Below are 25,422 nucleotides of genomic sequence, written 5' to 3' on the forward strand. Positions count from 1 at the left end.
CCTACTGTGTATAAGGCACTGAGTGAGAGCCTGCAGAGATCATAAGACTGAGGTCTCTCCTTCAAAGAGCTGTGCGTCTGGGGCGAGTGGAGGAGAGAAAGTACTAGACAGCACAGTAGGTTGCTACAGTGAGACCCTACATCAGTGGTTCTCAACTGGGGTAACTCTGCCTCCCAGGGGACACTGAGCAATGTCTGAAGACATTTTTTATTGTCACACGGGGGAGGTGGGGGAGGATGCTGCTGGCATCTACTGGGTGGAGGCCAAACACCCCACAGCATACCTATAGCCCCACATAAAGAAGAATGATCTGGCCCCAAATGTCAGTGGTGCTGGCTGGGGTAGAGACACCCGGCGTAGACCACGAAGCCTGTCCTTAAGCCAGCAGCCTGTGAGAGCTTCAGACAGAGCGGGGGTGGGCAGGCGGCACAGGAACAGGGAGAAGCCCCCAGGATGTCTCTGAGGGTTCGGGTCCTGGGACTGGGGAGGTGTCCTGCAGAAATGAAACCACTAGGAACTGATGACAAACCAGATACCGGGGATGAAGGAGGAGTCCCAGCTCTAGTAAATGGGAGAATTTGGATTCCATCAGGAAAGCCGGCCTGGGGTGCCGGTCAGGCCGAAATCAGACAGAACAGACTGGGGGATTGTTTGCGTAAGTCCAAAACCCTCCACAGGCCCTTCCCGGGCCCTCACATGGCCACAGGCCCCCATTCCCCATCTGTTCTTCCGTGGGCACCCCTGTATGGCCTTCCCCAGGCTGGCCCACTCACTCTCCTCTGCCATTTCAGTTATTCCCGCTCAGACACCCATGCCCCGTCCCAGCCTCAAGGTCACTTCCCCAGGGCAGCCTCTCCCAGGTTAGGGCTTGGTGGCCCCTTCACAGCCCTGTGCATGCTTGAACTGCTTGGAAAACTCTCGAACTGCTCTGCACATCAGTCCAGCCAGTCAGGAGGACACCTGTTTGGGGTACCACGGTGCATCACTACAAGCTCGTGGGAAGGATTTAAACAGGCAGGAGAGGCTTGCCAGGGCTCTGGCTTTGACCTTGCCTCCTTTCCCACCTCCCTATTCCCTGACCACTCAACTTAGAGAAACAGGTCTAGAAGGAGCTGTTCCGGTAGCCATCAGGGTGGGGCAGCGCCCAGGATCCCAAAGGAGAGGCACGGAAGCCTGCAAAACCCAAGAGTACAGTTTCTAGCAGTTAGAGGTGAAAATGTCACCCAAATACCCCATCTCAAGGGCACACGGCCTCCCTCTCCTCCTCACCCCTGCACAGCCGATCCCGCTTCCATTTGGGGAGTGACCTGGTCTTCAAGTGCCCCCCTAAGGCACACGAGCCTCAGAATAAAGCCTTTCGCCTTAGTTTGAGCTGCTTAAAGTACTTTTTCCCCCCCGACAGTACCTGGCATGTGCAGATAGCATCTGTTGACTTGCTGACCTCACCTCAAGGATGAGGGAGGCCTTCCCCACAGGGTCACCCCGCGACCGAGCTGGCCAGCAGCAAGGTCTGCCAAGTGAGTCAGGAGGGGTCAGTGGCGCCACCCAGGAGAGCAGCTGGAGGGGACTTCTGGGGTGGTCGGCGGCAGGGCCTGCCCTTCCAGCCGGAAACATCCAGGGGCGTCCAAAGAGCCTGTGGGGGGAAGCCGGCTAAAGCAGGCCACTAATCTCTCTTGAAGATTAAATACCACACTGGCTTGCTCCTGAGGCCAGAAACCAGCTGGGGGAGGGGGCTGCCCAGGGCCAGGGTGTGGGTGGGGGAGGGGGAGCTGAAATTGGGGGAAAACCCACCAATGATTAACCAGAGCTACTAATTATTAACCAGCTAGACTCTTGGACTTGAGAGCCCCATTTCTGGCTTCACCCCTTCCGTGTCAAATCCCAAGCATCCTAGAACTCCGCACCCCGCCCCTCCCTCCCCCCAGAGACTATCTCTCCAGCTTGGCCTTGCTCTTTATCTTCCAGTGACCCACCCAGTGGCTGTGGCTGGGGAATGTCAACCCTTACTCCCAGCCCCACCGAGGGTGCTGGCGCCGCCTGGGGCCACAGTGACGGAAACCGGACTTGGGCTAGGTCTGGATGACCCGAAGGCAGCCTCGTCCTTGGGATCCGTGCCCTCCTCACTTCCAATCCCAGCCCCCACGCCCACCCTGCCCTCTGGAGGGTAGCTCCGCCCCTTAGATCTCCCTGTTTAGCCTCAAGGTTTGGCAAGGGGGCCTGCTCCCAAAGCTTCTGTTGGGGGGAGGTCTGATGATGGGGAGGGTGGGGAGGGTGGCAAGCCTGGGGGACGTGGGAGAAGGGGCTCTGGAGCTGAGCAGGGGAGAGGCATGTTGGGGCTCCAGAAGGAGGCTTTTGGGGTTACCTTTAGGATAAAGAGAAGCCCAGACTCTGCAGGGGCAAATGACTCCTTTAAGCAATGGCCAAGGGAATCCATGGCTAAGTCAGCCTCATAGTGGTCTGTGGCCCCGGGGTGGGTCATAGTGGTCTGTGGCCCCGGGGTGACTTTGGTGCGGGCGAGCTGCCCGCAGGATGGCAGACGGTATCACAGCGTCTGTACCACAGGTGGGACGGTGGGGTGCCTCACCCTGCCACATGCCCTGGCTTGCCCTCCTAGTGCCGCGACTTGCCACGTAACTGCTGTCCCATGTCGTGAAACACTAATGGGCGACAGGAGAGGCTGCCAGGAGGTCACGCCACATGGGCATCCCTGTGGTGCGCTGCCTCCCATGGGGGACCCCGCCTGTCCCCATGAGGGTACAGGCTGCTGGGAGGAGGAGGGGCTGCTTCCGCTGTCTCCAGGGTGAAGAGAAGGCAGGCAGAGGGTCCAGCTCCTCACCCCCTCCCCGCTGTCCTCTCTGTGCCCGGAATCTGGGCAATATGTTCCCTTTCTCAGGCCCTTCTCTCCCCATCACCAACTTAATTCCTTAATTCCCACTGGAGATAAGCGGATCTTTCACTGCAATTTATTGTTAATCCAAAGGAAAACAGGGTTCGGAAGGGGTGAGGGGGAGGTGGGAAAGCACGAGGGCGGCCAGCCGGCTCTGCCTCCTCCCCGGTCCCTGGATGGTTGCAGTGGCTGCTGCAGGATCCCAGGCCAAACCCCCGGGGGCACAGCAGCCCCCACTCGGGGCCCCACACCTGCTGCTGGAGATCTCAACCACCTGGTTCCATGGAGAGCGCTTAAGACGGCACGGTGGGTCAGAGTTGGCCAAAAGCACCCAGGGGAGAGAAGACCGAGAGTGGGGGACCCTCTGTAACCACCAGAAGGACACCATGCACCAGATCAGATGTGCTCCCCACAAGCCCAAAGGAGGCAGAGATAGGAGTCAGGGCAGGGGAGTGGGGGCGGGGGTTGGGACCATGGGCGTGCAGAGAAGAATCCGGGGCACTCAGAGCTGACAGGGCTTCCGTGCAGGGTGCTGAGTCTCCTGTCATCGGGGGTATTCATGCTGAAGCTGGATGTTCAACCAACCGGTGGGGATGGGGTCGGGGGGTTTTAAGTGAATGGGTGTTTCATTATCCATTTTCCTTTCAGGGCCAGGATTCTCCTGACTTCCCCTGTCTATCCTCTCCTGCTTTCCCCTGCAGGGAGCGGGGTTACCCTCAGCTGATAGCCCAGCTGGGAGGCTCTTCCCAGATCTGGGGGCGGGAGGGAAACAAAGGGGCTCAGAAGCAGAGCCCGCCTTTAAGGGTGCAGGAGAAGCCAGGCCCGTGCCCTGTCACACCTGTGCCTTCAGAGCCGAACAGGGAAGGTTAGGAAGAGTGATAGGTTTACCTGGGCATTAGCCCACAAGGCCCCAGCTCTCTCTTCCCATCTCCCAGCCAGGCCAGCGTCCTGCCCCTGCCTCCTGCCCCTGCTGTCATTAAGTGACAACACCCTCGGATGTCACCTGCTGTGTGTGAGGCCAGAGGGCAGATTCCATTCCTCCCCTGTAGGACTGGGGGCTCCAGGAGGGCCAAAGTTAAGCTCAGTGCTCACTCCCTGCCCCCCGCTCAGTGCAGGGCCCACGGGAGGCACTAGTGCCCACACTGTCGAGGGAATGCAGGAATGGACGTGTCCACCCCCCTTCTGCCACACACCCAGGGCAGAAGGATTCCCCCAAGTGCAGGTACCCAGCATGTTGGGCAGCCAGAAGCCTGCCATGGGGTTCCCTGGCTGAGGGCACATAACTCTTGCTTTCAACTACTCTTAAGGAAGGGAGCACAGGATAGCTCCAAAGAGCCACCAGCGGGCATCGTCCGGGACCATCTGGAGGTGGGGGTGATTTTCCAGGAGCCCAGGGGCCTGCGTGGGTGATGTACCCTGCCCAGGTGGCAAAAAACCCAGCCGAGGGCCCCTGCAGTGTGCTGGGGCAGGCGTCCCAGCCCTGGGGAACCCACCTTCCCCTAGATGTGGGCTCCCTGGGCAAGCAGCAGCCACTAATACCCAGGTGGTGCGAAGACTGACTGTGCCAGGCACCACGCTCATCACACCACGCGGCTGTCTACCGCTTCTCAGCCTCTCGTCACCGCAGGCCCACCTTCCAGGGGCGGGAACTCAAGTTCAGAGAAGGCCAGACACAGACCCGCATGTGGGTCTATGTAAGTAGTACAAGACGGAGACCACTCGGCACCCCCAACAAACAGGGGTTCAATATGCCGGGGAGAAGAGTCCAACCCGTTGTTTGGGATCCTACAGACAAAACAATGATCTGAGATTGACCTTCTGCATTCTCTAACTGGCGGCGGGGGGCAGTGCAGACCCTGCCAGGGACAGTCGTGGTCTTTGCCTGCCTCTTTACCTCCACTTCCTGCTCCCGCTCCCCAGTATCTAGGCTCTGCCCCTCCCCCGCAACTGGGGGAGAGCCCCCCACCTCCGTGGGGGGAAAGATGGCAATCGGGGTCTAATCAGGAGCAAACACACACACACACACACACACACACACAGAGCACGTGACCTCATGTGTGCTCTCGCATGCGCAGGCGCGCGTACACACACACACACACACACACACCATAAACCTCTCTCATACACACACAGAGAACATAAAAACACTTGTAAAGAAACACATAAAGCAGCACAAATTATCATTACGGCTTGAGCTGTGTACACAAGTGCCAGGGGGTAGGAGGGATGGACTGAGGATGGGAGAGTGGAATCGAGCCATTTCCTGGGCAGAGCGGGGGCACTGGTCCCCAGGCAAGCTGCCTGGTGGCCCTGTGGGCCCCTGCTCCAGGCTCCCTGGAGGGAAGGGGGAGCCACGGAGACCCTTCCCCTGTTACCACCCCAGCTGTAGTGCCAGGGAGGGGTGCCGTGGGCTCCCTCCCCCATTGCCCCCCCCACCCCCAGGACAGGCAGGGAGGCCCCTCCTCTGATTCCCAGGAGGTGACTCAGGTTGGGAAGGGTACCGGGTGGGCAGGAGCAGGCAGGGGACCATTGCCTAAGTTCCCCAAAGACCCATCCATCAATCGAGCAGAGATAATCAGAGTGCTCAGCCGGTCCAGGACACTGATTACTCTCCGGGCACCATAAACACAGGGAATAAATCTGGGAAGGGGAAGGGTAGGAGGGCGTCTCGGCAGCAGGGCTGGCCACCCTGCCTGGGAAGGGAGAGGAGGCCCATCCATCATTCTGAGAGATGTAGCTATCTAGGCCAATGAGAGGAGGACAGTTCGGGGGGCGGGGGAGGTGGGCCATCATAATAAAATAATCCAGTGCACTGCGGCTGCTCTGCTCTGATCTTATTTACACTCGGGGGAAGCCTGGCCCTGCCTCCGCTCCAATTTTTACCCAGGAGCCACTGCAGAAGGCTTCTGCCATTGACTCAAGACTCTCGAAGGACGCCTGACCACCAGGGTAGGGAAGGGGCAAAGGTGGGCCTCTGTAGGGCCTCTGCGGGGACATGTACTTCGTAGGTTTGCACAGGGGTCTGATGGGTCTTCAGGGCTCCATCCTACCCTTGCTTCCAAGCCCTTCCTGGGCACAGGGCAGACTCAGGAACCAGTCGCCAAGCTCTGGTCTGTGTCTGGGCCGCAGAGGCTCTGCCATAATTCAAGCTAACGGAGCATGGGTAATCTAGAACAGCAGAGGGTCTAGGAGGAATTTCTTTTTGGCGTCGAAACGTATCAGCTGACTGTTTTGCAGCCCAGTTACCTTCCTAATTAAGCAAGTCTGTGAGGTCTAAGCCCACGTGGTGGCCTGCAGGGGTCAGGGTGTGCTGAGGGCAGCATTGGCCCTGGGACACCGTCGAAAGGACAGAAAGGACAATCTGCCTGTGAGCTATCTGGAGGTCACCCAGTCCTCTGCCATGACCCTTGGAAGCATCTTGATCTTTCTGCTCCCAGGGCCCTCTTCCCTGGGACAGTTCCCTAGGCTGTGTGTCTGCTGTGCCTCTGTCCCCAGCCCCTGCTCTGAACCTGCCTGGGGCAGAGGAAGCACCAGCCCTTTCATCCCAGGGGATCAAAGCAGCCAGTACAGCTGAGCATCCTAAATCCTCCCCACCTCCCCAGATAGGGGCCCCTCCCTTGCCATCTTTTGGGAATCTCTGGGTGAGGGCAGGGAAGACCAGAACCTTCCAGAAGCTTAGGATAGGCTGACACAGGATCAGCTTGCTGAGCTGTGGACCCACCCAGAACCCAGGGCCAGCCTGGGAACACCGGCTGGGGGTAGTTCCCGGAGGCTTCTTTGAGAGAAGCTATTATTACCCCTGGCCCTAGTCTCATGGGGAAGCGTGGGAGGAGGCCCCCACGTGGCATCAGTGATGCCCCCAAGCTCAGGGGACGAGAGAGTGATGATATAGAGACATTTCTCTCCAGCCCAGCCACATCAATACCCCCAAGACATAACAGTGACAGCAGTGGGACCTACCAGGAGTGTAATGATTGTGCTCCTAGAACCTGTAAGTCAGCGGAAGGACACAGCACTGAATGGCTACAGAGACTCTGGCGATAAGCACTGCTAACTCCCAGCAGCTTTCCCCTGCACCATCAAAGGCAACAGGGGTGTAAGCAATATGCAGGGGAGGTGGGCATTCTGGACACAGGGTCCTGTGCTACTCCAGCCTTGGCAAGCTGTCTCTCTCCATCACTGGTCCATCCAAGAGAGGCTGCTTAGCTAAGTGGTCTGATCATGGACATGGGGCCCGACTTCTTGGCTCTGCCACTTACTAGTTAGTAAGTCACTTGTGTGATTATGGGCAGGCTACCTAACCTCTGCGGGGTCTCATCTTTCCACGTGTAAAGTAAAAGGGAGAACAGAAGTCTCTTTCACATGAGTTGTTAGGAACATTGTTATCACATGTAAGAAGTTTACTATAGTGTCTGCCTCCCCAAAGCACTCTCAACGGAAGTTCGTAATTACTATCATTGTCATTGGCTGTCCAAGCGACCCACCATGTATCCAGCTGGCATCTACTAGCAGGCCCTGATGTGGCCAAACCTGTCCTAGCCCTGGGGATACAGACATCCATCAGTAACGTACCTTGTCCCTTCGGAGCGCTCAGTCTCGGGGAGAAGAGAAACCCCGGGTCCGGATAACCATATAACAAGATGTGGAGTGGTTAATGGCACGGGGTGGCACGGATGAGCTGCGAGGGGGCTTTGGGATGGGAGAGGTCATCCCCAGCTGGAGGGGGGTGGGTGTCGTCAGAAGGCTCCGTGACAGAAGTGGCTCTCATGTCAGTATTTAGATAAGGAAGGCAGGTGAACAGGGGCACGCATACAGGATTATGCGGCTGGGTGGGCCTGGCATGCGGGCGAGGGCAGCGAGACATGTCAGGCAGGGGGCAGCTGACAGATGCTCCCGCGCCTGTGAGTGTCTTTCTCACGTGTGCTTCAGGTGCATCGGTCCAGGAAGCCGTGTGGGCAGACGCAAGCTGGGAGTCAGGGGCTGCTGCTAGAGTCCCAGGAGCAAGGGCGTTGCAAGCAGTCCTTCTCGAGATGGGGCCCACGTCAAGTGGTGGCAAGGCTGGCTTGGCTCTGAAGCACCTTCTCGAACTTCCTCTGTCCTGGCAGCTGACGGCAATTGCCTGCAAGCCAGGACTGAGGGAGGGGGTGCTTGGGGCGCTGCTCAGGGTCCAGAGAATGGAGCACACGGAGGCAGCCTCACCAGTCCCACTTGGGGCCTGCACCCCAGACCAGCGGTAGATCGGAGCCTTCCTGGGGAGCTCTAGAAGCCCACGCAGGTCTCCACTCCCCTTGCCTCCGGAGCCAGGCTGACTCTCGTCTGCCCAAACGGACCAGCCCTCCTATCTCCGCTGACTCACTTGGCGGGTACACCAGCTCATGAGCCAAAGCGTGGGCTGGCCTGCGTGACCCTCCATGGGAGCGCACAAGTGAGCTCGTGTGCCCGAAGAACCAGTTCTTTCCTCACTTTCCTTCACAAGACTGAGCTACCGAGACAGCGCAGGCTTCCCTTTGCTCTGGTCTTGTTTTTCACAGTGACTGAGCCCTGGTGGTATTCTGGTGACCGGCCCATATGCAAAATTGCAGGGGAAAGAGAGATCCAGATAAAGCAGGAGGGAGAGGGGCACACAAGAGAGGAGAGGGGCTGTCAACAGGGACAGGCAAGAAAATTCCTGCTAGGCAAGAAATAATTCTGTCTTTGGTGGGGAGAATCCCAAGGGGGCAGCCACAACTCCATCACAGTCACCGTGGGCAAGTTACTCCACCTCCGGGAGGGACGTGAGACCAGCAAGTCCCTGCCAAGTGCATCTTTAGGGAAAGAAAGATGTTTCCACTGTGGGGTCCCCAGGCTTCCGCCCCCACCTTCTGGGCAGAAGGATGGGTCAGGCCAAGGTGGCTGGGAGGAATCCAGACTCCATCTTTGCAGCTAGTACGTGTCTCGTAGACCTAGGGGTGAGGGTGGGCTGCTGTCTCCTGCCCTCCAGAGGCCCTGTTCCCCAGAACATGGTTTGCTGAGCTTCTCGGCCAGCTCCGGCCAGACAAAGCACACTCCTAGAGACAGCCCCGGGATGTGGGAGCTGTGTCCTTCTCCCCTTCAGGCAAGCGATAGAATTGGGGGGCTCAAGGGGGCAGGAAGGAGTGTTTCCAACTTTGGGGAACACACAGTGTAGGAGGCCTTCCTCTTAAGCCCATAGATCGAACTCAAACTCCCAATGGGACATTCGTGTGCCCACGGCCACTGGCCTGTTTTGCTTCCTGGGCCACGCCTGCAGCTGTGTCCCAGCGGAGCTACCCGCCAGCGGAACTAATGTCCTCTAATGAGATCCGGGCCAGAGTGGCCGGGCGGGTTTTATTGTCTGTGGCTTGGTAATGAGACTCCTCATAAACTGGGAATGAAACTGGGGTCTGTGAGGACCAGAGCTGGGTGGGGAGTGGCCCAACAGAGGGAATCGGCTCTGCCTGCCAGATCTCAGCCCCTTCTCCTCTCTTGTGGCCTGTCCACAAGCTCTCTGAGCACTGCTCTCTACCCTGCTTCGCTCTCTGTCCTCCCTCAGGCTCCATGCTCACATCTCAGGGCCCTGCCCATGGCTCAGGCCAGATCTCCAGGGCATGATGCTTTAGCTTCCAGAAGGACACCCTTCCCTCCCCCACATCCCCAGCCCTCCCCCAGTTGTACAATTGCTAGGCATCGGGTACTGTGTGCTGACCTTGGCTCCATGGTCAGCTCCGGCTGGGCCACCCTCTGACCTACATCCTCTCTTAACCTTCACTTCCCTAGGGAGCTATGGCTTGTTATAGGGGGAGAGCGGTGGCAGCTGGTGAAGTGCATGACCATCTCACTGGACCTGTTCTATCGTGGCCCGGTTCAACCTCTGCTGTGTGCCCACGCAGCCTGTTTCTGCTCCCTCATCTCCTGGCCTGGGAGTCGAAGACCCGGCTCCTAACGTGGCCACACTGGCTTGAGCTCGTCAGCAAATTACTACACTGACTCACTTTCCTCATCTGTAAAATGGAAAGGCCCAGGGATACCTTTCACGTGGGGTTACTGGGAGGATCCACTGGAACCATGAGCTGTCTAGAGGGCCACATTTTTATTATGAGGTAAAAGGACCCCATCTGCAATGGGAGAAACTGGAAGGGGCTTTTCTGCCAGTGGGAAGTGGGGGACGCCAGGAGTGATTCTCGATCCGGCTGTGCCCTCCTGCCAGATGAGTGGCCTGCTGGAGAGAGGGTCCAGGGGCCCGCCCTCTCTCCAAATGCGGGATTTTGAAGGAAGGCAGGGGCTGAGTCCCCGGTCCTCTCTGCCACCCTGGCTTCTACCAAAGCCAGAGTTCCAGATGGGCAACAGAGCCTCACTGGGCCATAGCGAGGGAGTGAGGGAGGTGCCCAGCGGGACCCCTGGAGACGTGCAGCAGAACGAAGCCTACACGGCACCTGATGCGCGTGTGCCTGAGTCCATGACCACCAGGGTTGGGCTCATGCAGGTGCCTGGAGCCCACCAGGCCACCTGAGCCCCCAGGGAAACTGCAGCCCCCACCATTGTTTCCAGGTGGGGCAGTGAGGTCAGCACTGGGCGGGCAGTGGAGTGGCTCTTCCAGGGGAGCACAGAGGTGGCACTGCCCCACTGGCAGATGCAGAGGGGGTCGGGACCTTGCGGAGGGACGGAGTGTGGGAGCAGCCACCACTTTGCTGCCCGTTTATCACACGCCTGGCAATGCACTCAGCACTTTTCATCCATTACTGTCAATCTAATCTTCTGCTGTACTCACAGAAACCCACTGTACAGATGCGGAAAACTGAGGCCTATGAAGTAAACTTAAGCGTGTCTACTCAGCTAGCAATTCGTGGAGCTGGGATTCAAACCCAGCCCACCCACTGCACTTTGCTGGGCGGCAGAGATGGGGCACTCTCCAGGCCATGGGGAGAGGAAGCAAGCCGTCTGCCATTCTCTCTTGACTAGGGCCTGGGATCACTGCTGCTGTCTTGCCCTAGAGACCATGAAAGACACAGATCCCGTGAGCTCCTGAGAATACGTAACACTGCCCCCCTTCCCTATCCAAGAATAAACCTTGGGATTATCCATTGCCCTAAAGAGCCTACAGCCTGCTGCAGGAAGACTTTCTCTGTGTCCTTATTGGGTCTCTCCTGTTGCCCTAAGTTTGCCTCTCCTAGGGAAAAGGGTCAAGATGTTAGGCTTGATGCATTTTCTTTCCATCTATCTCTTCCCTCTCCCCACCTCCAAGTCAGCACATACACTCCAGAGCTTCAAGGGTTAACTGGACTAAAGGGTGTTATCTCCAACTTGGGGCATTCCCTCTGCAAGGTGATCCCTGCTCAGATCTTAAGTTACCTCCTGCCCCAGCCAGCACATCTGCTGCTGGCTGGAAGACTTGGTCTCTATGGAGAGGGGTGGGCATCACGGGGGAGAAGCAACTGTCAGCCGACCTGGGGCACAGGGTCCCAGGCTCCCAGATTGAGCCCTCTTTGACTTCCACTAAGGGGGCTCCTGAGTTCTGCTGCACAAATCAGGGTGTCTCCAGGCACATGTATGTTGCTGACCTAGGCACACATATGGTTCTGCAGGGTGATTTATGGAAGACCAAAGCCCACTCTCATGCCCCTTTTCAAATGCTCAGAGTATGCCACCTTTCCCCACCAGATGATCCCCTTGCTCCCCAAGTATTCATACTGGAAGCAAAGGTGCCAAATCAGTAGCTGAAAAACCTATCTCCCAGGGCCCCTCCCAGCCTTGCAGGGATCTCCAGAAGCTCGGGGACAAGCCAGGCCCCAGAGAGCAGCAGGTTCCGGATGCTATCTGCCAGGGAGACAAGAGAGCAAAGTCTCTCCATGGGAGCCTCTCCCTGTGAGCATGCGGAGGTCCAGTCTAAAACCAAGGACAGAATAGGAACAGCAACCAGTGTAGAGGCTGCTCACCCCACAAAGGACGTGATGGCCCATCTAGGAAGGAGCTGGCTGAGGACAAATCCTAGGTCTCTTCCCAAAATCACCTCTTGGGCACTCTGACAACGACACAGGTTATTGTCAAGGCACAGAGCCATTCACAAAATCCTAGTTGGAAAGATGTAAGTAATCAGTTACATGTGAATATCCACCTGATGTCTATTTATGGCCCCAGTCCCCAGGTGATCCACACAATATTGGTGAAAAATATCTCCTTGCCCTCGAACCCATCTGTGGGTCTGCACGGGCACAAAGCATTGTAAATCACCAACACAAGCACACAAAGCCTTGCACACGCGTGTGTGTGTACCCACTCGACACTGACCGCGAGACAACATGCAGACTGTTGGCACCATTATAGCCTAAGTCCCACAGCTAGCTAGGGGCCATCCCAGCCCGGCACCCAGGCCAACATGCAAAGTTAAAAAAAAAATCCAAGCAGACAACACAACAGGAAAACAAGTGAATACACAGGCCCCCTCTCTGTCTGTCTCTGCCCCAGGTAGGAGCCATTCAAGGTGCCAGGTTCACCAGGAAAGATACAATCAGGAAAATCGAAGGTATATTCACACCTCCCTTGGGTGCTTTCTGTTTGTGCTGAACAATGAACATCAGTCAGCTGCTAAACAATGGCAGTACAGCAGACACGGCAGACCCTCTGCCCGGACCCCCCACCCCTTGCCCTGGCCCGCTGGCTCAGCCGTTAGCACTGGGGTTCTGCGGGCTGATGTCACCATCCTGGCAGTGTTCAACAGGGGCCTGGGTCAAGAAGTGGCCAACGAGGTAGATTCATTGTGCAAAGCTGGGCGGCAGAGACGGGAACTAATACCATGCTTTTGGCCAGCAATGGACCACAAGGGGCCGCCCCCCTGGCCCCCCAGAGCCACAGGTATTCAGACTCAGAGATGCCTTCTCAGCTGCTCTGCCAGGGCTGCGGGGCCCAGGCTCTGCACTGTCTTCTGTCCTCCAGCTGTGCCTCTCCAGCTCAGAAGCTGATTCCGAGACACTCTCCATGGCACAGCGGCCCAGGGACTGCTGTCACACATGCAATAACCCCCAGGACAGCAGAATGGGTTTGGCCACAGTGTCCAGCCCAGCAAGCCGGAGTACAGGGCTGTCTGTGAGGAATGGGGAGAGAGGGAAAGAGCCCAGCAGCTCTGACACTCCGAGTTTCGAAGGAAACAACCTTCTGGGAGCTCTGCACGGACTGCAGAGAAGGGGTGTGTGGCAGCCGCAGCAGCGGGACAGGTCTTCTGAGGGTGTGCCTGACACCTGGGGTGTGTGTCCCCTTTCTAGACAAAAGGTTTGGGGAAGCCAATTAGGGAGGGTGTGGTGTAGGTGGGACACCAGCTCTGCGCACCTGCTTCAAAGGCAGGTTCTCTGCCTCCTCCCTGGGGCTTCTCCTGGCCCTCTTTAGGGTGCAGCCCAGAGTCCCCCTGGCCCTCTCCTGGGAGTTAACCTGTAGGAACCACAGACTGTTATCTCAGAAGCTCATGGGGCTTCACTGCCCAGCCTGGGAGTAAAGTCTGTGTTGTAAAAACATAATTCTGTGTTTACGCGTCAATAGCAGATTGGGAGTGGGGTGTGTGTGTGTGTGTGTGTGTGTGTGTGTGTTTTAGCCAGGGGGCCATCATTCACACTGGGGGCTGCCCTCACCTGCTTTCCCCCAGAGGGGTCCTCTGGTCTGTGCTCCCTGACACAGCTAAAAAGAACCCAGAAAAGAGCATCAGGCTGGCAAGTCCCCAGAGAGGAGATGCAGCAAGCACTCAGGAGGGAGCTGGCAGGGGTGTGGAAAGCGGGGTGTGGGCAGGCCTACTGGCCTCCATCTAAGTGTCAGATGGGCACCATCACACCCACCTGCCTCCCTCTGTAAGGGACCAGGCAAAGGGTATAGGAGTGCTGGCCGCCCCGATGCCAGCCAGCCACGACAATGATAGTCAAGGTGCGCTTATGAAGTGCCTGTCTGAGCTGGGGTTCTGGGTCTGCCTCCTACCCCTCAATCTGGATTTTTGGTACAGGGAGTGTCTACACTAGAGCCAGGTTGAGGGTGCCATCTCCCTGGCCCCACTTCCTGAGCGGGGTGGAGCAGGGCAGGCGTCCAATGCTCCCTCCAAGAAGGAATTAACCACGGTGTATCACAAAGCTGGGGGAAGAGAACAACCAAAGGAGGGGAGGCTGGGGGTGAGTTCATTCTTTTCCCCCAAACCTTCCCACTCTTTGTCCGACCAGAATTAGGTTAACCCCTGGTGTGCCTGATCAATGACAACTCTCCCAAAGCTGTCTTTCCCTAGAATCTGGTGTAGACACTATGCAGTTAAGGGTTCCCAGAAGCCCAAACCCCCAGGGGCCCGAGGAGTCCTAGGCAGGGCCTGAGCTCTGCTCCTGCTGGCTTCCCAGGAGGTCCAGTGTGAGAGGAAGACCTTAATTCCCCCATGACCACCCTGCCACGGAAGGGACTAGTCAGGCCCCTGGAAATGGGCAGTGCCCCCACCCCCACACACCTAGCAAGGCAGCACCCCACAGGCTGTAGGGGTGGGGGAACCTTTGTGCTGGCTTCTACAAAGTGCTTACGATGCCATCGGCCACTCGGCGAGATCTGTGGAGCCCTGGCAGTAAGCTGGTGGCAGAAGGGGTACAGAATTGAATACGAGACCAGATTCCTGCCTTCCAGTGGGGGCACACGAGCCCCGCAACTCTGGCAGTCAGCTGGGCAACCCCGGGGGTAACACACTAGCCCAGGAGTCTGCTGCGTCGCGGGCATCTCCAAGGGACTGCTGCCAGCGGCAGTGGAGATCCTATATTGTCCCCCACGCGGAGCTGGTCTCTCTGTACTCTGACCCCTGATTCTGCCACCCTAAGGCCAGACCACGTGCTCCAGCCAAGCCCCCTCCCTCCCCCACCGCAACCCCATCTAGCCCCAGCAGGAGGTCCTCTCAGGTTTCTTCCCAGAGGGATGGAGGAACCCCGACCCCCACCCGGCGCTGGTGTCACCAGCCACCGTGGGAGTCAGGCAGCTTCCCCAGGACACAAAGGGTTAAACCCAGGCGAGGGGACTCGTCGGATTTGCCTCCTAAACGCATTTTCCAGTTGATTCCCCAGCACAATACGCTGCCGGCCAGTCCTGGCCCCCGCCCCCCCCCTCAGATGGGCCAGCGCTGGCCACCCCAGTGTCCCGCGTCGGGTTAACCCCTCGGCCGCCGGCACCTCGAGGAAGGACACGAGGGGCATCCTCGGGAAAGTGGGTCATGCAGCCACCTGGCTGGCACCAAGCCCGGCGCTTCCTCCGGGAGGAGCCCCCAAACTGCGAGCAGAGTTCGGAGGCGAAGTCGCCCGCGCAAGGCCGGGAGGCTGCGAGCCCGCGCTGCCCGGGCCTCACCCACCCGGAGTGGAACCGCAGGTGAGCGAGAAGCTGCCTCTGACGCAGGAGCGGGCTCTCGGCGCCCGCGCGGGGCTGCGTGGGGCGGGAGGGGCCCGAGCGCGCGAAGCCGTCTGGCGAAGGGGCCAGGGACAGACGAAGCTTCCCGCCGCCCTCCAGACCCACAGCCCAGGGGCTCCGAGACTGCCGCCCTCCCCCTGGGGCTGTTGTCTCATACCCCGAGACGGCGATTACGGTGATTATTTTGCATTTATGTAACATACAGTGTTTCCAAACTGCTCCCCGAGCTGAGAGCTGGTTATTAAATAAATAGAACGCTATTACATATTATTATTTTTGTGGAAAACTGAGCGGAGAAAGTGCTTTCTTGCTACACAGAGACGTGCATCCAACCGCTTCCCCGCAGGGCAGGCTGCTGGGCTTCTCATCCTCTCTTTCTCTGCCGTGCCACCCGCACCCCCTTCACCTAAGCCGTGACCCAACTTTTCTGGCTCCTTTCGCTGCCTATAACCCAGACGTGCCCGCCATCCAGCTCCCAGCCCCGGGAAGGCACTGGATAGTGGGGAAGAAAAAGGCAAAAACGGAACGCGCTTACCTGGGAAGAAGAATGCGGTCAAGCCGAGAGCGAGTCCCCACCAGCGTCCAGCGCCGCCCGCAAGCCCCATCCGAGCCATCGGGGGCCGGGGGTCCGGCGAGAGGGGCCGCGAGGAGAGCGCTCCCCGCGCTCCAGAAACCAGTCCGGAAGACGAAGGCCGATTGCTGCCGGCCGGCGGGCGCTCGGAGGATCCAGGTCAGCCGCAGCCGTCGGCCGGGGCGGGGTGGGCTGAGTGCGATCGGCGCGGCCGCAGTCCGGGCCCCGGGCCGCCGGCGGCTCAGAGGCTCGGTGGATGCCCGCCGCAAGTTGCACGAGTCATGCCCCCTTCTCCTCCTCCGCTCTCCTCCCCGCGCCGGTCCCCGCCCTCTTCTTCCACGCAGAGCCGGGCTGGGGAGAGGGACCCACCCCCGGCGCGCCCGGCTGCCCGGCTGCGCGGCGCGGGCTCCCGGCCCCTAGCGCGCTCACGCCCTCCCGCTCGGCTCCAACTTGCAGGCGTCCATGGCCGGCCGTCCTCCGAGGGCGGCGGGCGGGCGGGCGGCGCGGTGGGCTCGGGGCCCAGGCGGCGGGCGGGCGGGCGCGCGGCTCGGCGGCTGGGGCGGTGCGGCTCCGAGCGCGGAGGGGCCAGCTGGGTGCGCCGCGCGTCCCCCCACACCCACCCCGCGCCGCCGCCGCCGCTGCCGCTGCTCGCGCTGCCGGGTCCCGGCGATCCGCAACAATGTGCAGCTGCCCGGGCGCCGACTCGCGCCGCGCTCGCCGCTCTCGCTCTTTCTCTCACTCGCCGAGCTCCAGCCTCTCAGCCGCTCTCGCCGTGATGTCAGACCGAGGGGGAGGGGCCAGCGTTAACCCCCTCCTGGCTCCCGACGCGCCGCCAGCGCCGGCCCGGCCCGGCCCGACCGCGCGCCCCTTCCGGCCCCCGGCGGAGGCGGGTCCCCAGCGAGGGCGGCGGGGGTCTGCCGAGGCCCACTGGCTCCGGAGGCGTCCCTTCGGCCGCCTTCCTGCCTGCGCAGGGCGAGAGGGCTAGCCGCCCTCCTCCTCGCTGACAAAGGGAGGCAGTGACCCCTAGCGGCGGGCGTGGGGGGCGAGGCTGCTGGGTGAGGGTGGAGTTAAGATGGGGCGGAGGAGGGGGCGCGTTGGGGGGGGGGGGAGTGGGCCGTGGAGGAGGGAGCGTGCAGTATGGAGACTACTGGATCTGGCAAAGTCCAGCAGAAAGGGCTTCTACAGGCCCTCTACTCCAACCTTAGCCCCATTTTACAGATGCGGAAACAAAGGCCCAGAGGAGGGGAAGGACACTCGCTCAGGGGCACAAGGGCAGAAAGTGGCCAGCCGACTTGGAACTGGAACCCCACAGCCAGGGCTCCCCTCTCTGCATCACCTGAACGCTGAAGGGAGAGGCAGCTATGCGGGGACAGACGTCGGGAAGCTGCCAGAGACGTTGGTGGTGGGCAACCGTGGGTGAGATGGTGCCACTGAGGTTTCTGGTCCTTTCTAATCTCTGCTCCCTTTGCAGGATTTCCTTTTCTCTGAAACCGAAGCTTCCTCCCCTCCTGAAACCAGCAGGAAACCAACCTCTACTCTCTTTGCCAGAGCCTTGGCTTTGGGCGATTTGCAGGAATCCTGCGAAAGTGACCCATCCAGCCAGTGTCCGCGGCAGGGCAGGGACTCTCCGCCTCCCGTGCACCACCCACCACATCCGGGTGTCGTTGGCTTCCTGCCAAGGCGGCTGGGCCCTTCGGGGACCCTTGGCATCCTCAAGCCTGTCCTCTGCGCCGCCTTCCCTCTGGATCTCCTACCCTGATCCTCCACCCTGGGAGAAGGAAGGCACACAGACAGTTTCCCACCAGGGAGGAACAAGTTCTCCCCAGATGCCTGACCAGATAACATGCCCTTTGCCCATTGCTGCCGTTGTCCAGCTGGCAGGAGCAGAGGGGAAGTGCCAGTCTCATGATAAAATATAAATTCCAGTTCCTGGATATAGAAGCAGAAGCAGGCTGGGCAAGGAGGGCACCACTTTCTCACTATTGGGGATCTGGCCCTGGCACGTCTCTCATTTTCCCGCTGAAGTGGTCTAATTTGGCACTCAAACGTGGATGTTTGTGCACTCATGTACATGTCTTTTATATTTAACAAATATAATCGAGCTTTCTTTGTACCAAGCACCGTGCCAGGCTTAGGATGAGACACCATCATTGCCCTAAGGACACACAGTCTAGTTTGGGGGGCAAAGAAGGAAGACAGATATAGAAACAGACGTTATAAGCTAGTATTTCCTGTGTGTAGTGTGTCCAGAGGTGCACACCCAGGATTTGGTGGGTTGTGGAGAAAGTGCCCTGTTCTGCCTGGGGTGGGATGGCGATCATGGAGGCTTCTGGGGAGAAGGGACACAGGGGCTGGGTGAGTCATCTAACAGACAGATGTGTGCTGGAGTGGGGACGCATTCAAGAGACTGGATTTCAGGTGGGGGGAAATCCGTAGGAGGAAAGTCACAAGGACCAGCACCAGCTGGGTGAGTGGGACACACACGCTGGTTCTAGCCTGAGCCTTAGACTTGGGGAAGAGAGAGACCTGTGGCTCTGTGAATGCCTGGAAGCCCCCAGGAGGGGTTTATGCTGGGGAATGTCTTATCAAATTTGATTCGTGGTGCCCACACCAGTGGCTAGACACCTCCCCTCTGGCCCCTGGGTACTCCTAAGGGCCATGGCTGAGTTGGTTTATTGCCATGGCCTGAGACTCTGTCTGGCTCATTGTAGGAGCTGAATGGATGGGTCTGAGGAGACAGATTCAGAGGAACCAGTGCCCACTACTTCCGTGCTCATATTCTCCCACCTCTTCACCCTTGGGTGAGGCTTCTCTGATCTGCTCTTAAATGAACTTCCAGAAAGGGCATGGGGGTTGGCATGGCTGCCTGTCGATGGGTTGGATGGAGAAGATGAAGGCAAGGAAATGAGATAGTATGGTCATTCACTCATCACCTTTAAGCAAGCCCTAAAACGTGCAAAGCACCAACATGGGTACCAGCCGTGTGTGTGTGTGTGTGTGTGTGTGTGTGTGTGTTGGGTTACAGCAGACAGAAAAGAGAGCTAGGGATGACACAAAGGAAAATAAGATAGAGCTTGTTTACTCAGAGAGTAAACAGATGTCTTTTTGAGTATATACTATGCTAGCTACCGAGGGTACAAAAGCCAACAACCAAGACCTCACTCAAATAACTATCTTATAGCATGAAAGCTGGTCACTGCCAAAGACAGCCCCCAAACACGGCCATCTAGAGGAAGGAGTGAGTGCTTCTCATTGTGGAGAGCAGGGAAGGCTTCTGGAAGAGGTGTCTTTTGCCTTAGGCCCTGAAGGGTGGATCACATTTGGACCAAAGGAGATCCAGGAGAGAATTTTGGTGGAGGGAGCAGCTTGTACAAGAACGTGAAGGTGGGAGAGGTTGGGGCTCCTGTGTGGGAACAGTGAGCAGTGCAGTGTTGTTTTGTTTTGTTTCGTTTTGCATTCTGGGGTTGTGTAAGAGAAAGGGACAGGAAAATGCAGCCAGAATGCAAAAGGTCTGAAAGATGCCCTTCAGGGACATGAGGAAGCAGGACTAAGTGTCAGGAGACTAGGCTCTGGTCCCTTCTCTTAAGCAGGAAGCCTGGGACTCATTGTTGCTGCTTTTTCAACCACCATATTCTAATCCAAAAGCAAACAGTGTTCATTCTGCTTCTAATATGAAGTCTAGTGATTGCTCCTTTTCTGCTACTAGCCCGCTATCCACATGCTCATAATTTCTGCCCGATCGCTGTGACACCCCCACCCCCGCTGCCCCCGGCCTGTAGAGCCAGTGCACACTGAAGGGAGGGAGTGAAATGTGATGGTCGAGCACTTGGGACTCTGGAGCTAGACTGCCTGAATCCTTAAACTGCCCCCCTCTGCTGCCTTGTAGCTGTGTGTCCTTGGTCAAGTCACTTAACCTCTCTGTGCTCAAGGTCCTCATCTGTAAAATGAAGGGGAAGAGTAGCCCCTACTTTGTGGGGTTGTGAGGAGTCAATGAGTTGAACAACTAGAAGCACTTTGGAGCATGTCTGGTGTATACGCAGAACTGTGTAAGTGTTAGTCATCTCTCTAACCATAACCTCTCTCCCCACATCCAGTTTTGCTCTTCTCTGCCGTGGTGCCATCTGAATCTTTACAGCCTTTGTTTTGAGGTAATTTTGGATTGACCGAAGAGTGAGAAAAATGCAACAGAGTTTCCATGTGCCCTGCACCCAGCTTACCTCGATGTCAATGTCTTCCGTGTCCCCAGTACATTTGTCAAAAGTAGGCCATTAGTACTGGTGCGATACTATGCACTGAACTACAGAATTTATCGGATTCCTCATTTTTCTACCGATGTCTGCTCCATGTGTGGGGATCCAATCCACAATATCACATTGCATTTTGTGGTGGATTGTGTTCTGTTGCAAACAAGCGGGTCCGAATTCCCGAGAATGCTTCCTTGGCCTGCCAGCTTGTGGGGCTGTGTCCAGTCCTCCTCGGAATCCGTGGGGCTTCACCTCGCCCAGCTCCAGGGCACAGAGTAGGGGTATGGGGCTTTCCTGAGGTTCTATGAGACCATCAAACTGGCATCCTTGGCCTTTGCCCATGCTGTTCCATCTGCACTGATGCTCTTCCTTTTCCCTTTGGCCAGACGCTTATTTTTGAGGGCTCAGTTTACCGGTGTCACTTCCCCAGAGTGGCCCCCTCTGCCCTTTAGAACAGGCAAGTCCCCTCCTATATGCTGTCACAGAGCCCTTGCATGCCATACCCCTTCTGTAATTGCTTGTGATACTTGATTCTTTCCTTCCCGGGCTCTCAGCCCCTCCAGCGCAGACATGTGGGTCTTGTCTGCTCTATCCTTAGCACCTCGAATGTGCCTCACCCTTGGTGGGCACTCAGTGAAAATGTGTGGGTTGACTAACCCACATCCTGTGCCACTTTCTACCACTGCTTCTCCTCTCTGGGCTCCCATCATCTCATCTCACACTGAGGCGTTTAATCTGTTCCGCGGCTTTCCAATTGTGTTTCGAAAGCCCTAGAATTTCCTGGGTTCTCCATTCCCTGTTCAAGAGCACCTTGTTTTCATGCTCTTTCAACATGGGGCTTTTGAAGAAGGTCCTTTTTAATGATTCTGCTGCTTAAAAAGTTTGACTCCCCCCACCCCAACATATCGTGACATGATATATTCTGTACTGCGTCTATAGTTGACTCTCCATCAATATGGAGGTTGGGGTACCAGCTTCCCACATGGTTGAACATCTGAATCCAGATTTAACTACTGATAGCCTAACAACTGATGGCCTACTGTTGACTAGAAAGAAGCCTCATGGGTAACGTAAGCAGTCGGTTAACACATTTTGTATGTTCTACGTATCATATGCTGGCTTCTTATGATCAGTTAGGGAAGAGAAGATGTTATTAAGAAAATCATAAGGAAAAGGAGCTACATTTACAGAACTGGACTGTATTTATTGAAAAAAAAAATCCATGTGTAAGTGGACCAGTGTAGTTCAAACCCATGATTTTCACGGGTCGACTGTAGTTGCATGATTTCAGAACTCTGTGATTTATTTTTTCTGCAGGCTGCAGTGAGCCATGGAGGGTCTCTGAACAGAGAAGCACTTACTGGGGGCTGCTGGAGCTGTGCTCTCTGGAGATGAATCTGGCAATATTGCGGGTAGGAAGGACAGAGGAGGACTGGTCAGTGAGGGAGGAGGGGCACGCAGAGATGGGGTTGCTGTGGGAGCTAAGTGAGGAGAGAATTTCTTGCAGGAGAAGGTTGGCAGTAGAAACAGCTGGGGATCAGAAGGGGGTCATTGGGGGTACCTGGGTAGCTCAGGTCATGATCCCAGGATCCTGGGATTGAGACCCGTGTCAGGCTCCCTGCTCAGCGGGTAGTCTGCTTCTCCTTCTCCCTCTGCCTGCTCGTTTTCTCTCTCTCTCTCAAATAAATAAATAAAATCTTAAAAAAAAAAAAAAAGTAAAGAAAAGAAGGGGGTCTTTGGAAAGGGTGGCAGAAACACCAGTGACCTGTGAGAGTGCTGTTGGAGGTAGAGTCGGGGCAGAACCCGGATCAGAGAGGCAGGAGAAGCAAATGGAAGGTGGACCAGCAAAAGCAGCAGGTGTCCACCCTGCTCTGGGAAAGTTTGGTGGTGGACAGAACGAGTAACACGGCTCAGAAGCTTGGAGAGGCTTAGCATAACAGAGACCAAGCGGCTTCTTTCCCCTCTTTTTGTTGGGAAATCCAAAGCTACCGAACATCTTGAAGGCAGAGGGGAAAGAGCTCGTGAACTGTGCGATCTGGAGAAACAAGTGTGAGGCATAGAAGAGGGTGCCTTTCATGGAGCGGGCCCCGGAGGAGGTGTCGGTAGTGGCCCTGGGCTGGAGGTCAGCCTTGGAAAAGAAAGGCCTTACCTTTCTCTGAGCCTGGAGCCAATGTGAGGAGAGCGGGGAAGGCAGAAGTTTTGGGGTGGAAATCAGGGAAGTAAATGATCAGGTCCATGTGGCGAGGTAGGAGCTGACATTACCTGTGCAGCGATGAGAGAGGTGGCTTCAGACCTTGTAAAGGAGAGGCCAAAGGAGGTACCAAAGGAGGGGGAAGGGAGGTGGGATTAGCATTCTTCCAAAACCTGAAGGGAAAAGGAGCAAGGCCAGTCTGTGTGCCTTCCTCAAGGAGAATTGGGCATGTGGATCGGGGAAGTAGATCTCGGTTTAGTCTGGGGAGGCGGTGGAGGGAACGACAATGGAATCAGCTCACTGTCTCTTTTCAGACTGAAGCCTCGGGGCCCTGTATGGGCGTTGCTGGCCATGGGATTCTTGCCCTGGTGCGGAGAGGGGCCTGCAGGAACTCCGCATTCCCTCCTGGCTCCCAGGCTTGTTGACTGTAGGAATGATAGCCCACTCAAAGGACAAGCAGGTGGACTCACCTTTGTCACCTCTCCCCTGGCTGGGGGCTGTGACCAGACAGAGATCGGCCCTGAGGAAGGTGCCACCCCCAAGAAAGCATCCCAAAGCCCTCCCTCAGCTTCCACGGGCTCTTTCAGAGAGGCAGCTGTTGGGTTTGGACAAGACCCAAAGTCAATACAATAATGACTTCCCTTCCCGGCCATATTCCAGGCCCCTCTGTGTCATTTAGTAATTGGCTAATAAAGCATACTTTGATGTGAGGGGGAGCCCTATTAAGAAGTCCCCAAGATCCCCCCATACCCGGAAATCTGCTGATAGAAGATAAACTCGAACATATATTAAAATGGTATGCCGAAAGGGGGGTCACCCTTTCCTCTGAGCCTGGTCCCCAGCCGAGGGTCAATGGAGGCCGAGGGCAAGGGGAGAGGAGAGGAAGAGGAACTCTCTAGAGAAAGTATGGCCAAGCCCTAGCCAACCCCAGAGAGGACCCGCTGGCATGGGTGCCCCTTTCCCTAACCTGACAGGCCAACCTCACCCCAGGCAGTGGGAAACCACAGCGCCTAATTACTGTTATCATCACCTTGGTAGCTGTGGTGATTATGATGGTGCCTGTGTATCCCACAGTGCTTAGCAACATTTAATTATTGTTATTCTCCCAGAGATCACTGCAGAGCCTCCCTATTGCCCCGGCTGCCATTGCTCTTGGGGACGATGGACCAGCTGAACACAGCTGCTCCCCAGGCGCATGGTCTGCCACGTCAGAGTGGTACCAAGATGGCTGACAGGCAGCCATCATCACCGCCCTCATGAACCGTGCTGTCCCAGGGAGCTCCACAGCTCTGGGAGTGGGAGCTCTGAGCCATGGTAGAAGGCCCGGGTTCCACCTTGAACCAACCAGTTCTCCAGAAAGAAGACCCAGAAGGCAAACTAGTCTATACCCTGCCTCAGGTCAGAAGGCACTCCATGCATTCCTGCAAATCACCGTGTCCACAGTCCTTGGCAGCATTTCTGATTTGGGAATATTAAAAACTCAACGGCGCTCCTGGGAAGGGGATTCTGCTGAAGACCTGCGTGGATCAGGGAGCTGAGACCAAGACACGGCAAGGGGCTGGGGAGCCTTCTGCCTGCAGCGTACCCCACGGCGTCCCACCCACACTCCCTTCCCTTTGCTGGTGCCTTCAGTTTGGGGGTGGAAGGGTGTTGTGGTTAGGATAATGTACTACTTGTCTAGAGAAAGTTGATTTTTTTTTTTTTTTGGAGAGCCCTGTGGAAGTTAAGAAATGGAATTGATTGTAGGGGAGGGATGGAGATCTGGGTTCAGCCCGAGTCTTATGGAGAAAGTGTGTGGTGGACACTTGTCCTGGGTATGTGGGGATGCGGCTGTACCATCTTCTCTGGGGGCACCGTGGAGCTGTGGGTCTTGACCTCTCTGGCCTCAGACCTTTTCAGGATCCAATGAAAGCCATCCCCCTCTGGCCCGCAAAGGGCATGCACGCACAGGATGGTAGTCACGTGGCAACCCCCAGAAGCCCAGCTGGGGCTCTTGAGTTAGGAAGTCCTGCTGAGGAAGGAGTCCTTGGGTAAGGAGGCAGCCCTGAGCCCAGACTCCCCGTGATCTGTGCTCATGAAGGATGTTAGTGACATGGTGCATCCAGGATGAGGAAAATCTGAACCATATCTCTATGGTGTGAACTAAAAAGCACGATACATAAGCTGCATTGCAATCCTGTAAAAAAAAGATGTTCCTATAGAAAAATGGGAAGGCAGCATGGAGAAATGGAAACAATTTGCAGGGGAAGTATTTTTTTTTAATTAATTTACTTTAACATCATTATAAAGTTACTTTAATGCTAGATTTACTTTTTTCCCAGATTATATAAAGTGCTTTCCCTCCAGAAATGAGCTTCTGAATTATATTTGATTTAGGTTAATATTAATGTCCTGTATTCCTTAAGTACATGCTTCTGGGGACAGCTGCTCTAGGAGGATGTCAAGTGACCTGGATGTCCAAAGGGTAGACCGTGCCCATGCAGGTCATTGAACTTGGCCCTTAGGGAGCAGCCGAGCAGAGAGGGGGTGTAAGATTTGGAATCAGGAGTCCCACGTTTGTGTCCCAGATCTGCCATTTCCTAAGTGTGGATGAGAAGGGTGACCAGCTGTCCCAGTCTGCTCGGGGTGGAGGGGGTTCCCAGGACATGGGGCTTTCAGTGCCAATGGGAACAGGGAAAGTTCTGGGCAAACTGGGGGATGGTCATCCTCTTCATGAGCCACTCTACCTCAGCTTTCTCATTTGTGAGATAGCGTTGATGACCTCCATTTGTAAAGGTTGGGGCTGAGGTTTCTCACTGAGGGATAGGAAGTGGGCGGGGGAGAAGAAGGGCGCCATTCTCCTCAGCCTTGAGATCTGAGAGACCAAGAGCCCATAGTGATGCACGCTGTGATTTAACATGGAGGACTCGAGGCAACCATTCTCCCACAGAAGGCTTTAACAATGATTCACTAACAAATATTTGTGGCCCGCCTATGGCCGGGTACCATGCTAGGCATTGGAATAAAGCCGTGAGCTACTAAGACGCGCTCTCTCCCTTCCTGGGAGAGTTAGTGGGGGGGAGCGCAAGTCAATGGGGGAGGAAGAAAGGATCTATAAAGAAGTAAGATAATAGGGGAATCTAGGGACCTATAGGAA

The 25,422-nt window shown here is 56.7% G+C and overlaps 1 protein-coding gene and 1 long non-coding RNA gene across 2 annotated transcripts in view; one reads left to right on the top strand and one right to left on the bottom strand.

Annotated features, from left to right (window-relative positions):
* Window positions 1-16,674, bottom strand: part of LOC309840973 (nectin-1) — a 62,153-nt gene extending 45,479 nt beyond the window's left edge. The window contains exon 1 of the mRNA XM_082683679.1: window positions 15,816-16,674. Coding sequence (XP_082539805.1) covers window positions 15,816-15,894 — 79 coding nt within the window. The 5' untranslated portion in view covers window positions 15,895-16,674. The remainder of the gene's footprint in view (window positions 1-15,815) is intronic.
* Window positions 16,675-18,121: 1,447 nt separating this feature from the next.
* On the top strand, window positions 18,122-24,521 carry LOC309840559. The gene is made up of 6 exons (XR_014298664.1): window positions 18,122-18,652; window positions 19,946-19,999; window positions 21,035-21,165; window positions 21,413-21,507; window positions 22,601-22,713; window positions 23,396-24,521. It is a non-coding gene; the product is annotated as an uncharacterized lncRNA (long non-coding RNA).
* The last annotated feature ends 901 nt before the right edge of the window (window positions 24,522-25,422 follow it).

Source organism: Mustela nivalis (assembly GCF_964662115.1).
Source record: "Mustela nivalis genome assembly, chromosome: 9".
In the NCBI taxonomy this organism is placed as follows: Eukaryota; Metazoa; Chordata; class Mammalia; order Carnivora; family Mustelidae; genus Mustela; species Mustela nivalis.